Consider the following 12,659-nt stretch of genomic DNA (forward strand, 5'->3'; position numbering starts at 1 on the left):
GAAGGATTGCCTGAGCCCAGTGGGTCGGCATTAGGGTGGCCATGAGCATGCCACTGCACTCTAGCCTGGGTGATGGAGTGAGACTCCAACTCAAGAAAAAAAATTATCAGCCTTATAGTTTCTCAGTTGAGGGTGGGGTGGTACTTACCTCTTAGGGGCATTTTAGACATTTGAAGACATATTGTCCCTGATAATTTATATATTGAAATAATTATTTTTTATTTTAAGTTAATTTCCTTTTGGTACTCCTTTATATTACCTGTAAGAAGTTATTTTTATTTTTATTTTTTGAGTTGGATTCTCACTCCATCGCCCAGGCTGAAGTGCAATGGCATGCTCACGGCCACCCCAGCATTGACCTGCTGGGCTTTGACAATCCTTTCGCCTCAGCCTTCCAGGTAGCCAGAACTACAGGCATGTGCTACCATGCCCGACTGTGTTTTGGGTTTTTTAAAATTTATTGTAGAGATGAGGTCTCGCCAAGTTGCTTGGGCTGGTCTCGAACCCGCGGGTTTAGACAATACACTCGCCTCGGCCTCCCAAAGTGCTGGGATTACAGGCTGAGCCTGGTCATTCATTTCTTCAAGATAAGGTGTACCTATCAAGTACCTATCATAGTGCCTGGTCCTCAATATGCAAGATTGCCTCTAACAGTCCTCTTTCTTCCCATCATAGATTTCATGACTACCCAAGTCCACAATAATTTTTATCAGAGACTGATAAATAAATTTCTAGGTAGGGTAAATCATATAATTTAAAGTTGAAAGGACCTTAGGAAATTGTCTAGGCCATACATTCTTAGTTCATTGTTGTCATCCTTTGAAGCTCATGGATGGGTTTCAAGGAACTCATAAATCCCTTGAGATTCTGTATACCATTTAGTATTCTTTTTTTTTTTTTTTGAGTTGGAGTCTCACTTAGTCTCACTTAGTCGCCGCTCCCGGCCACCGCAGCCTCGACCTGCTGGGCTCTGGCGATCCCTTCCGCCTCAGCCTTCCAAGTATCCGGAATTACAGGCATGCGCTACCACGTCCGGCTGATTTTTTGATTTATTGTAGAGATGAGGTCTCGCTGCCCAGGCGGGTCTCGAACCCGCGGGCTTAGGCAATTCACTCACCTCAGCCTCCCAAAGCACGGGATTACAGGCTGAGCCACCGAGCCTAGTCCACCCGTTTAGTATTCTGAGGAGAATTGGATTCATAGTTTTCACTGGATTTTTCAAAGGGGCCCATCACCTCTGTGAGGTGAAGGCCTTCTGATTGAGTGTGATGCCAGTCCTAGGCTTTCAGGGTTTCTCAAGGTTACACAGCCAGTTTGTAGCAGAGCTGAGGATTGAAACCCCGTGACTTCTAGTGTCTTGCTTATTTCACCACACTCAGCTAAAGGATGTGAACAAAGGTGCAGGCCTACTATTTTGTCGTAATTGGTATGGAAACAGAGAAGTAGCTGAAGGTCAATTGAATTAAGTCTGTCAGTCTGTTTTCACGAGTTGCAGAAGGATGGGCTTCAGTTTGTCTCTTCAAAGTGAACAAATACTTTGATTTTTATAATTGAAATATGCTGCAGCTCACTACAAATAGCTTTCTCAGCTGAAGACAAACTCCCTGCTAGATATTATCATTGAAGCTGTTTCTGCAGTTCCTTTCCAGAGGCACTGTTTTTCTGACCTTCAGTGGCCCCCAGTTTTCTACCTAGTCAAATCAAAATTACTTTGCCTATTTTATCAGATCCTGTAGCTACCATAGCCTGTTTAGCCAACTTGTACCCCTATGCCCCAGTCAGGCCAGTGTCCTTGCTACTGGTACTCCCAACTCTCCTAGAGGCCTTGCTTTTGTATTGTTCTTGTGGTTCCCAAGCCCAGAATGCTCTCCATTTCCAGAAACCCAACATAAGGTTCAGCTTAAATCTAATCATCACAAAGCATCTCCCAGTTGCTCTTGGTCATTTTACACTTCCTCTGAACTCCTTTTGCATTTATTGCTTATACTGAAATGCATTAGTGGTCACCTAGGGAGTTGGGGTTCCAAAAATTCTGGGGGTGGGACTCCAGGCATCCTTAATCCCTGCTTCAATGAGAGCAACTCTACTTTAGTGTTATATATGGGAAGTCTGTATGATTTTTTATTTGAAGAAATAATTTAGTTACTCCTTCTCTCCTCACCCCTCCTATATTTGAAAAATACTGGGTCTATCTTGTATGATAATTGCATCATAAATGTTAACTCATAAGGGGCAAGGGCAAGGATTTAACACTACTTCATACTTACACTACCAATCCCAGGCAACTGGTATAGTTTTGAGCACCAGGTGGACACATAGGAAATGATTTCACAGCTGTTTTGCTTCCATTTTGGGAATAGGAGATAGTGAATAGCATTTCCTCAGAAATTTACCTTAATGAAGAACTCAGAATAATATTTCTTAGTTGATCTTTGAGAAATAAACCTAAATTGCTAGTTTCCCTCCACCTTTTGGATATAAAACCTAACCCTATTTAAAGATGCCTAGTTTGCCTATGTATATTTAAGAGAAACCTCATTATTGGCATAACCTACTCTCCAAAAATTTGGCCAGAATTCAATATTCATGCATTCATGTAAGCATTAACATCATGTTACTCAGCTAACTTAGAGAATAATGTTCAGAGTACCTGTACATCTAGAAACTTAGAAAAAATTAAATTCAAAAGTTGTTGTTCTAAAAACATTTATGCCAACTATGATTAAAAATGGAAAATGCCAGTCTTTCAAACCAGTTATTTCAGCTTTCTGTATCAAATCAATTGTGTAAACTAATAAGACCTGAGTATTGAAATCAATTATGCTATCAACTTGTTAATATTCTTTTTTTTTTTTTTTTCTGCTCTCTGCCTGGTTCATTGTCTTCACCTACAGGTGTACTTTATTGTCGGCTTCCAAAGATTACTAACTTTTATCTGTACCACTAAGATTGAACTGCCTTGGCTATACTGCTACTCTCACTGCTGCTTCCATTATTGCCTTCTTCAGCAAAATAAGGCTTTCAGAAGCCAAAGAATAACAAGAAATAAGCACCATTTTAGAAGTCTTTCCACTATGAAACTTAAACTAAATGTGCTCACCATTATTTTGCTGCCTGTCCACTTGATAATAACAATATACAGTGCCCTTATATTTATTCCATGGTATTTTCTTACCAATGCCAAGAAGAAAAACGCTATGGCAAAGAGAATAAAAGCTAAACCCACTTCAGACAAACCTGGAAGTCCATATCGCTCTGTCACACACTTCGACTCGCTAGCTGTCATAGACATCCCTGGAGCAGATACTTTGGATAAATTATTTGACCATGCTGTATCCAAGTTTGGGAAGAAGGACAGCCTTGGGACCAGGGAAATTCTAAGTGAAGAAAATGAAATGCAGCCAAATGGAAAGGTTTTTAAGAAGGTAAAGTATTTTTATGCATTCTTTTAAAGAGGAAGGTACATTTTGTTTGATCATAAATTGAGTGCACTTAACATATGCTGACATTTTATTATAATGCTATGTAACTACTCAGAAGGTGCTTATAGCTTCTGTCTATTCACTTCAGGGCATTTATAGAGTTTTACATTTCAGATAGTATTTAATTGCTTGGTTGAATATACTAATATTAGAGAATGTCTCACTTTAACAGTTAATTCTTGGGAATTATAAATGGATGAATTATCTCGAAGTGAACCGCAGAGTGAATAACTTCGGTAGTGGACTCACTGCATTGGGACTAAAACCAAAGAACACCATTGCTATTTTCTGTGAGACCAGAGCCGAATGGATGATTGCAGCACAGACCTGCTTTAAGTACAACTTTCCTCGTAAGTGCCGTATGTTTTGGGAAGGGAAGAGAGGGGGCTTTGCTTGCATGGGAAAATTATTCTGAAATGCTCCTGTTTTCAGTGTACGTGTCCTTTAGCCATTTTCTGCCCATAAAACAGTGTGTAATGTTGTAGTTAAATGCTATCCAATAACTCCTGTTAATGATGGTAACTTCTAAAAGCTGGTATGGTAATTGTCAGCTTAATGGATATAATTTAGAAGTTTACTTTTCAATTGGAGATGAATTGTACCTGAAAGATTTGGTGTTTGGGAGTATTTTTTTAAAAGATATATAAACTAATAATTAAAACAACAAAAACTTTGCTTAGGATAAGATTAGTTCGTTCCTTCACTTGAGACCTCGTTATCTATTAATTTATTTGTTTATTCCATTTTATATGTGAAATAAGCATGTGACAGCTTGAATTGGCATTACCCAGTAAAACTGGGTATATTTCTGATTCTCAAGCATTTGTTTTTCGCATTATGCAAGAAATATAAATTGAGTCCAGGACAATGCCTTGTATATACTAAGCACTCAGTTGTTTGCTGAATGAAATAGAACACTATAGGGTAGGAATAAAGAGTTTGCACTTCAAATAAACAAAAATAGATCATATGAAAATGATCCCCTATAGACCCATTATTCACTTTGAGCAATCAACAGCTCATGAAAAGTGACTATTCTTAGCCATATTGCTGTTTCTGGTAACCAGCCTAGAGCTGAATTTCTAAGTCTGTTCTAAGTTTAGCAGATGTCCTTAGATTCTAACTGATCTTGGTTTCAATTTATGTTATCTTTGTCTGGAGACCCCAAGAAGTAGATCTTGACCCCTCCAGTTAAGGTGTGGAGGTCACCAATTGCACTGAACATTGGACTCATTAAAAAAGCTTCTTGGAAGGAATAAGAACATTATTTGTGGCTGATATTCTACTTGAGTTCCTAAAAATTTTCAAGGATGTATCCATTCTTTGGGGCTGTGACCAATGAAAATGTGTACCACAAGGGGGGTTAGGCAGGAGCATTTCAATTGATTTTTTTACTAGTTGTGGCAAAATGTCACTATTTCTGGATTTCTTCAGGTTTAGAAAGTTGGAGTTCTGGGAATTTGTAAGGAAAACTTTGGGCTACTAGGGAGTTTGAAGCAAGGTTGAAGGGTAATAGCAGAGACTATGACATCAAATTAAATTTTAAAATGTTTTTGTGTCTGTAAGTGCGCCTGTCATCAAAGGTTGACTTAAATAGTATATCTTTCTAATAAATGTTTATCATTTAATATTTTTGTTTATTTTTTATTATGTAGTTGTGACCTTATATGCCACACTTGGCAAAGAAGCAGTAGTCCATGGGCTAAATGAATCTGAGGCGTCCTATCTGATTACTAGTGTTGAACTTCTGGAAAGTAAACTTAAGGTAAATAAGAAATGTTCTTTTGTACCACATTTTTTTAATCCAGTCCTCTATGCAGCCATAAAAAAGAACAAAATCATGAATTTCGCAGCAATCTGAATGGAACTAGAGTCTATAATACTGAGTGACCTCTCACAGAAACAAAGATCCGAGTATCACATGTTCTCACTCATATAGTGGACCTTGAACATCCAATGTAATACTATAAGAAAATGACTGACAGTAGTGGGAAACTATGGGGGGGAGGGAGATGGGATTAACGGTAGTAAATATCTTGTCTGGGGACGGGGAAACACCTCTTATCAACAAGGGTGCCTGAACGAAACGTATTTGTATACCTGACCCTTAACTTAACTGTATCCCACAATATCATAATAAAAATATTGATTATAAAAAAGAAAGAAACGTTCTTTTAATTCATGGTGGTGTTATCCTGTAAGACAGAAAAACATTTGATAAGTGAATTTTTATTGCAGGCCCAAATTTAATAGCTGGGTTTTCTTTCTGTTCAACAGACTGCATTGTTAGATATCAATTGTGTTAAACACATCATTTATGTGGACAATAAGACTATCAATAAAGCAGAGTACCCTGAAGGATTTGAAATTCACAGCATGCAATCAGTAGAAGAGTTGGGATCCAAGCCAGAAAACTGTAAGTATAGCACTTAAAAGACGTTTTTTCACCTGTTCTGAGTTTGTTATCTTAGTAGGTTAGGACATGAGTGAATCCACTAAAATTCTTTAATTGGAAAAAGAGTTATAAAACATAGAGTATCATACCAGCATTTGTGCCACAGGAGAGGAACTCTGAGTTTAGGGATCCTGAATATCTTATCATCTTTGTTTTACTAGACAGTAAGCACTCCTGCTATCTGCTCTGGAGACACTACCTCTGTGCAGGCATCCTTGAAAAGATAGTCCAGAACAAAGTCATTGCCTCTGCTTGAAAAATGTGCAGAAACACAGGAGACCCATGAAGAATTGTCACTGAACACCAGGTTGACCTTGCAAGAGTGGGTAAACTTGACTGAGAAGTCCTGCTTGGTTGGGATCTGTTGCCAATTCTGCTGTTTCATCAAAGGGTATTGGCACAAAACTAAGGAGGTAGCAGGCATCATAATTTTCTATGAGCAGTAATGTGATAGGCCACCCACTCATCTCTACAGTAGATAGGATATGTATATTTCTGTGGTACTTTACCTGACAGGGCAGTTGTGTTTGCATGCTTATTCAAAAATGGGCAGAAGCAAAGTGTCACATCATGTCCTTAGACTGAGAAGAACTTAACGTAGCTACTGCTGCTGCTTCAGTTAATCATCAGAGGAAATATGCAGTCCCTATTTTCTTGGTTTATAAACTATGACAGTGCATATATTTAAGAAAGGCATCAGCCAACTTAAGTATAACTTTATCTTTGGTTGTTTCAGTGGTATATATCATTGTTTAAAATTTTTATTTTCACTGATGTATAAAAATGTAAATCATTTTTGTAAACAGATTTTTAAAAACCTAACCATCTTGTTAAACTTGTATTTAATTCTGATGATACATCTGTGGAACTTTGGCCATGTTGGTGCATTCTTGAAAGGAGGTTACTAGACCGACTAGCATAGTACATTGCCTTGAAAGTAGAAGCTCCAGTGTGCTGTTTGAAAGCATAGCACCTTAGATTTTTAGTGTTGAAGTCACCTTAAAGATCAAGTCCAGCGATTTTCAATCAGGGGTATGTATAAGAGTCATCTGTGGGGCTTTTGTTCCATCTCAGACTTACTGAATCTGAATTTTCAGAAATGAGGTCCAGAAATAGTATTTTATTTACCTGTGCAAGTGGTTCTTATGTCCCCCAGTGATTAGGAATCACAATCTAGTCTGACTATCTCATTTTAGAGGTGAGAAAACTGAGGCCTGAGAACCATACATACTCTATCCTCCTGATTCTCCGAAGTCCTGGAAATCTTTTCATAACATTGCGCTATATACAACACTGTGGATAAGCATGGGCAGACAGGGATTAGGCTAAACATCCAGAAAACGAGCCAAATTGAGTTTGGAATTCTCATTGTAATTAGCCAGAATTTGTAACTGTTTTTGTTTTGCTGATTTAAAGCAAATACTCTCTACTAATAGTTTATCATTATGAAAAATCTAAATATCTTATCATTATTCAGTAATTTAACTTTTGAACTGAAGAAAATGTGGTGCTTTCTCATTCATGTAGCGAGCATTCCTCCAAGTAGACCAACACCTTCAGACATGGCCATCGTCATGTATACCAGTGGTTCTACTGGCCGACCTAAGGGAGTGATGATGCATCACAGCAACTTGATAGCTGGAATGACAGGCCAGTGTGAAAGAATACCTGGACTGGGGTAAGAAAGACTTACTCAACTTTCTTCTCAGAAATCAGAGCTCATGTTCAGCCTTCTCAAAACTCATTCTGTATTAAAATTATAAAATTATTGATATTTCTAACTTCAGATGCCTTTTTAATTGTCAACATGTTTCTTTTTTGTTTGTTTGTTTTAGACCAAAGGACACATATATCGGCTACTTGCCTCTGGCTCATGTGCTGGAATTGACAGCAGAGATATCTTGCTTTACCTATGGCTGTAGGATTGGATATTCTTCTCCACTTACACTATCTGACCAGGTAACAGACTTTTCAGTTCATTGGCATGATCATTATTAAGTTATGTTGTTTGGCTGAGAACGTATTACTAAAACACAAGCTATTTTAATTCAGTTAAAACTTTCTCCTTGACTTCAAAAATAGCTTCCATGAGCAATATGCAGCTGTAAATAGCCCTGTGGATTTGTTAGCATTGCTTTATCTACATATTTTATTTTATTTTATTTTATTTTTGAGTTGGAGTCTCACTCTGTTGCCCAGACTGGAGTGCAGTGGCCACTTCTGGCCACCACAGCCTCGAACTGCTGGGCTCTGGCGATCCTTCCGCCTCAGCCTTCCAAGTAGCCAGAATTACAGGCATGCACTACCACACCCAGCTGATTTTTTGATTTATTGTGGAGATGAGGTCTCGCCAAGTTGCCAAGGCGGGTCTCAAACCCGCAGGCTCAGGCAATCCACTCACCTCAGCCTCCCAAAGGCGCGGGATTACAGGCTGAGCCACCGAGCCCGGCTATCTACATATTTTAAAATGAATAATTGCATCTTTCTCCATTAGATTTTTCCTCTTGAGAGCTAATATAGAAAATATAAATATATTAAGTCTTTTTGACATACTACACATGAGCATTGATGAGTTTTTTGGAAGGAGATATGGTAGACTTTTGGCCTAGCCTTTCTCTGAGTTTTCTCTTGAGTTGTGCTGTCTTGTACAGTAGCCATTTGCTACATATTTAAATAGAAATTAATTAAATTTAAATGGAAAAAATGATTTATCATTTGCTCTAGCCACATTTCAAGTTCTCAATAACTTACGTGTGACCAATGGTTACCATACTGGTTAGCACAAATACAGAATATTTTAATCATCACAGTACATTCTATTAGATATCACTGCAGCATCTCCAAAGGCCCTCAGCATGCTACACTAAATCAGGGTTGTTCTTTCTCTCTGTAGTTCATAGCAGAAAGCCCAAAAATGGGTGGGGTAAACTCATGGTTTTTTTTTTAGCTCATTTCAAATCATGCATGTAATACCTACTGTCCAAGGTTCTGTTTTATCTCTTCCTTGGAATAGTTGCTATAGTAAAGCCTCAACCAGGCATAGGGGGAAAAAGAGCTATTGAGGAAACCATGGAGTTCAGGATGCTGAAAGTATGGAATATAGGTAGGAAAGACTTGACTCTAGGTGTGGTTCTGCTCCTCCCAACACTGGAGGTCCAGCTGTCATTTTTTAGACCCCCCAGGCCCTTTGTTGGAAAGTCTCCATAACACATGCCATTGGTAAGAAGATGTGTCTTTGGTGCTCACAGTTAGAAATTGTAATACCTTTTTTGTAGAAATTCCAAGCTGGTAGTTCTGTGGATTGAATTTTCAAATAGTATTTATATGTTTAAGAAAGAAAGAAAAAATGTATCTGTTTGCATTTATGTATTTAGGTGCATGTGTATCCTCACTTAGTTCCTGGCAGTATCTTCATATCCTACCAACTAGATTATCATCAAATTAAGATTTCTGTATGATGTTAATTTATACCCATAGTGGTGACTTTGAGAAGTGGCTTTGTCTATTGATTAGTCAAAGAGAGTTAAAATTACCTTCAATTTTGTTTTAGTGTTAAGTCTGTCTTAACTGTTTTTGTTTTTGAAAATGTAGTCGTAGTCTATGCTATATTTGATGACACTTTTTTTAAAAAGCAGGATTTATTGAGAGGACAGAAAAGCTCCCCACAGTGGGAGGGGACCTGAGGGGGTTGCCCGATGGTACATTTTTTTTTTTTTTTTTGAGTTGGAGTCCCACTCTGTCGCCCAGACTGGAGTGCAGTGGCCACTTCCGGCCACCGCAGCCTCGATCTGCTGGGCTCCGGCAATCCTTCCGCCTCAGCCTTCCAAGTAGCCGGAATTACAGGCATGCCCTACCACACCCGGCTGATTTTTTTTGATTTATTGTAGAGATGAGGTCTCGCTGCCCAGGTGGGGTCTCAAACCCTCGGGCTCAGGCAATCCACTCACCTCAGCCTCCCAAAGGTGTGGGATTACAGGCTGAGCCACTGAGCCCGGCTATGATACATTATTAACAAGAATGTTTGAGTCATTAAAATATCTCATTCTCATACATTTAAAGCCCAGACTTCTTTACCACTGTACATTTCATCCATATAATCAAAAACTACTTGTGCCCCTGAAGCTATTAGGGAAAAAAGAAAAAGAAAGCATGATTCCCTTGGCATTTTTATGCTTCCTATCTCTATAGACCTAGGAGGTCCCTATAGGGAAAGCATAATGTTATTTTCAGGTATGTATACTTTCACCTAAAAAATACTTCTCATGCACCCAACTCTTCCATTTACTGAAAGAAAGCAGTGTATGATGAATATTTTAATAAACCATGCTTACACGTTAAAAAAATTCTATTCTTTTGTCATCCTGGATCAGAGTTTCTCTAAGCAGGGCCGAAATGTTCTAGAAGCAGTAATCTACAGGATAAAGCACAACCTCAGACTTGTGAGTTATGTTAGTTGTTGGCAAATAACTCATAGAGCAATAGAAGATCAAATTCCATGTGCAACTTCTGTATGTGTTCTTAATACTAGAATTGCAACATTTTTGCTAAGGTTGGTTTCTCTGATCATATTTACCTTTTCTTGAATGTAGTCCAGCAAAATCAAAAAAGGAAGCAAAGGAGACTGTACTGTACTGAAGCCTACACTCATGGCTGCTGTTCCGGTGAGTATAGGATATGAATATAAACATTTACATAATTTATTGCTTGCACTTGGACTTTTTAAAAGTAATACTCTTAGATATATGTGTACATTTTAAAATTATTTTACCTTTTTGAAATCATGGCAAATGTGTTCCTTAAAATCTTAGATACCATACTGGGAAAGATGAAATGGCAAGTTTCTGAAATGTATACCTGTTAGTGTTTGCTGATACTTGAAAATTAGGTAATTAAAATGATCTTGTTCAGGTTACCTGATGTGATAATTGGAAACCCTAGGCCATCTCAGAGTGCTGAGGCCCCAGAGAGCTGAGGTAGCATATCCAAGGTTATGGAGCTGGTTAGTGACAAAGCTGAGCCTAGAATGTAATCCCTCCTGACCTTCTTATGAACTAAGAAAAGCTGAAAATTTGGCTGGGCACAGTGGCTCACACTTGTAATCCAGCATTTTGGAAGGTGGAGGCAAGAGGGTTGCCTGAGCCTGTGATTTCGAGACCAGCCTGGGCAACATGGTGAGACCTCGTCTCTACAATAAATCAAAAAATTAGCTGGGTGTGGTGGCACACGCCTGTAATTCCAGCTACTTGGAAGACTAAGGTGCGAGGGTCACCTGAACCCAGCAGGTCGAGGCTGCAGTGGCCTTGAGCAGCGTACTACTACACTCTAGCCTGCGTGACAAAATGAGATTCTGATCACCCCCCCAAAAAAAAGAAGCTAAAAATTTGAGAGAACTCCCAAAGTAAAATAGTTTAATTCTAGATGTTAAAAATCCTTATGTGAAATACCACCTTTTGAAAAAACAAGATATTACATTCGATAGCCTTGTAATGATGCACTTTGAAACATTTAACATGATGTTTCAAGTTTGTATAATCAAATATGTTCCAGCATTTTTATGCTTCAAAAACCCCAAGAAGACCATGTATCACTACTGTTTGTGTTAAATCAGAATTTAAAGCTTATCCCAAAATCTTTCACAGAACTACTTTTGCTAATGGAAAGTCTGAGATTAGATAATAAAGTATTTGGCCCAATTTTCTAAGAATTACAGATGAAAGATACCATATAGTCTTTTTAGCTTCTAATAACAAAATTACCAAGTAACCAAAGATGTAGACTACGTCAGAGAAGGCTTTGCCTTTTTATTTAGAGGTACTGTAGAATTCAGCAGGTTTTCGAAATAAAGGGAGACGCTTCTGACTAAAACCGAATTAGAATGATGCTAATAGTAGCTAGTGTAGTGCTTCCTATGTTCCAGGCACCATGTTAAATGTCTTTGGATTATTTGACTTAATCTTCCATAAGACTCTTCAAGGTGGGCTATATTCCCATCTTATAAAGAAGGAAACTTGCCCCAAAGTCATAGGTGGTGGAATCAAAGCTTGAACTCTACCAGTCTGATACTAAAATCTTCTTAACCGCTATGGCTATTTAGGACTGTTTTATGTTGTTGTTTGATTTTGGGAAACAATATATTGTTTTCATTACCCAGTGTACAGGATTCCCTAGTAAACTGTATCAAAGAACACAGGAAGGGGGAAGGGCTGAGACATCAAGGAAGTAATCTCTGACTTTAGACCTGAATGATAAGAAGGAATTAGCAGATAGGCTTTTTATCCTCTTAATTGCCCATTGCCCATTCTTCCCTGCCCTGCTTTATGCCTTGGGAGGCTAACTTCTAGGGTGAATTACCAGGACTTCCTTGCCTTGTGATTTCTGGCTGAGTTCAACCAATTGGAGACATTGATAAGAGATTAGAGGACAGAAAGAGAGAGGTTTGCATACCTATTACCTTTGTTTCTTCCCTCCTGGGCTGTGAATTTTGGCAGTTGGCAGGTTCCTGTGGAACCTTTCCCATTGGCTGTAACCAGGTCTTTGCCATGGCTACAGTCATCTTTTAGGTTTTAATGACACTTACTTCTTGAGGCCTTGGGATAATAAATGGTCTCCTATGTTGCTAGACCATTGGTGACTCAACAAACCTTGATGCCAGGTGCAGTGGCTTCATGCCTGTAATCCCAGCACTTTGGGAGGTGGAGGTGAGAGGATTGCCTGAGTCCAGG

General features: G+C 38.6%; 1 protein-coding gene across 4 annotated transcripts in view; it reads left to right on the top strand.

Moving 5' to 3' along the window:
- Positions 1-12,659, top strand: part of ACSL4 (acyl-CoA synthetase long chain family member 4) — an 89,950-nt gene that overhangs the window by 47,970 nt on the left and 29,321 nt on the right. Inside the window, exons 3-9 of one of the 4 annotated variants that reach the window (XM_008072987.1) lie at positions 2,895-3,425; positions 3,655-3,832; positions 5,138-5,247; positions 5,760-5,898; positions 7,465-7,615; positions 7,773-7,896; positions 10,527-10,598. In XM_008072987.1, coding sequence (XP_008071178.1) covers positions 3,075-3,425; positions 3,655-3,832; positions 5,138-5,247; positions 5,760-5,898; positions 7,465-7,615; positions 7,773-7,896; positions 10,527-10,598 — 1,125 coding nt within the window. In that variant the 5' untranslated portion in view covers positions 2,895-3,074. The remainder of the gene's footprint in view (positions 1-2,894; positions 3,426-3,654; positions 3,833-5,137; positions 5,248-5,759; positions 5,899-7,464; positions 7,616-7,772; positions 7,897-10,526; positions 10,599-12,659) is intronic. The other 3 variants (XM_021706427.1, XM_021706428.1, XM_021706426.1) reach the window with 3 other exon arrangements.

This window comes from Carlito syrichta, unplaced genomic scaffold, assembly GCF_000164805.1.
Source record: "Carlito syrichta isolate Samal-C Ts95f unplaced genomic scaffold, Tarsius_syrichta-2.0.1 Scaffold315562, whole genome shotgun sequence".
In the NCBI taxonomy this organism is placed as follows: domain Eukaryota; kingdom Metazoa; phylum Chordata; class Mammalia; order Primates; family Tarsiidae; genus Carlito; species Carlito syrichta.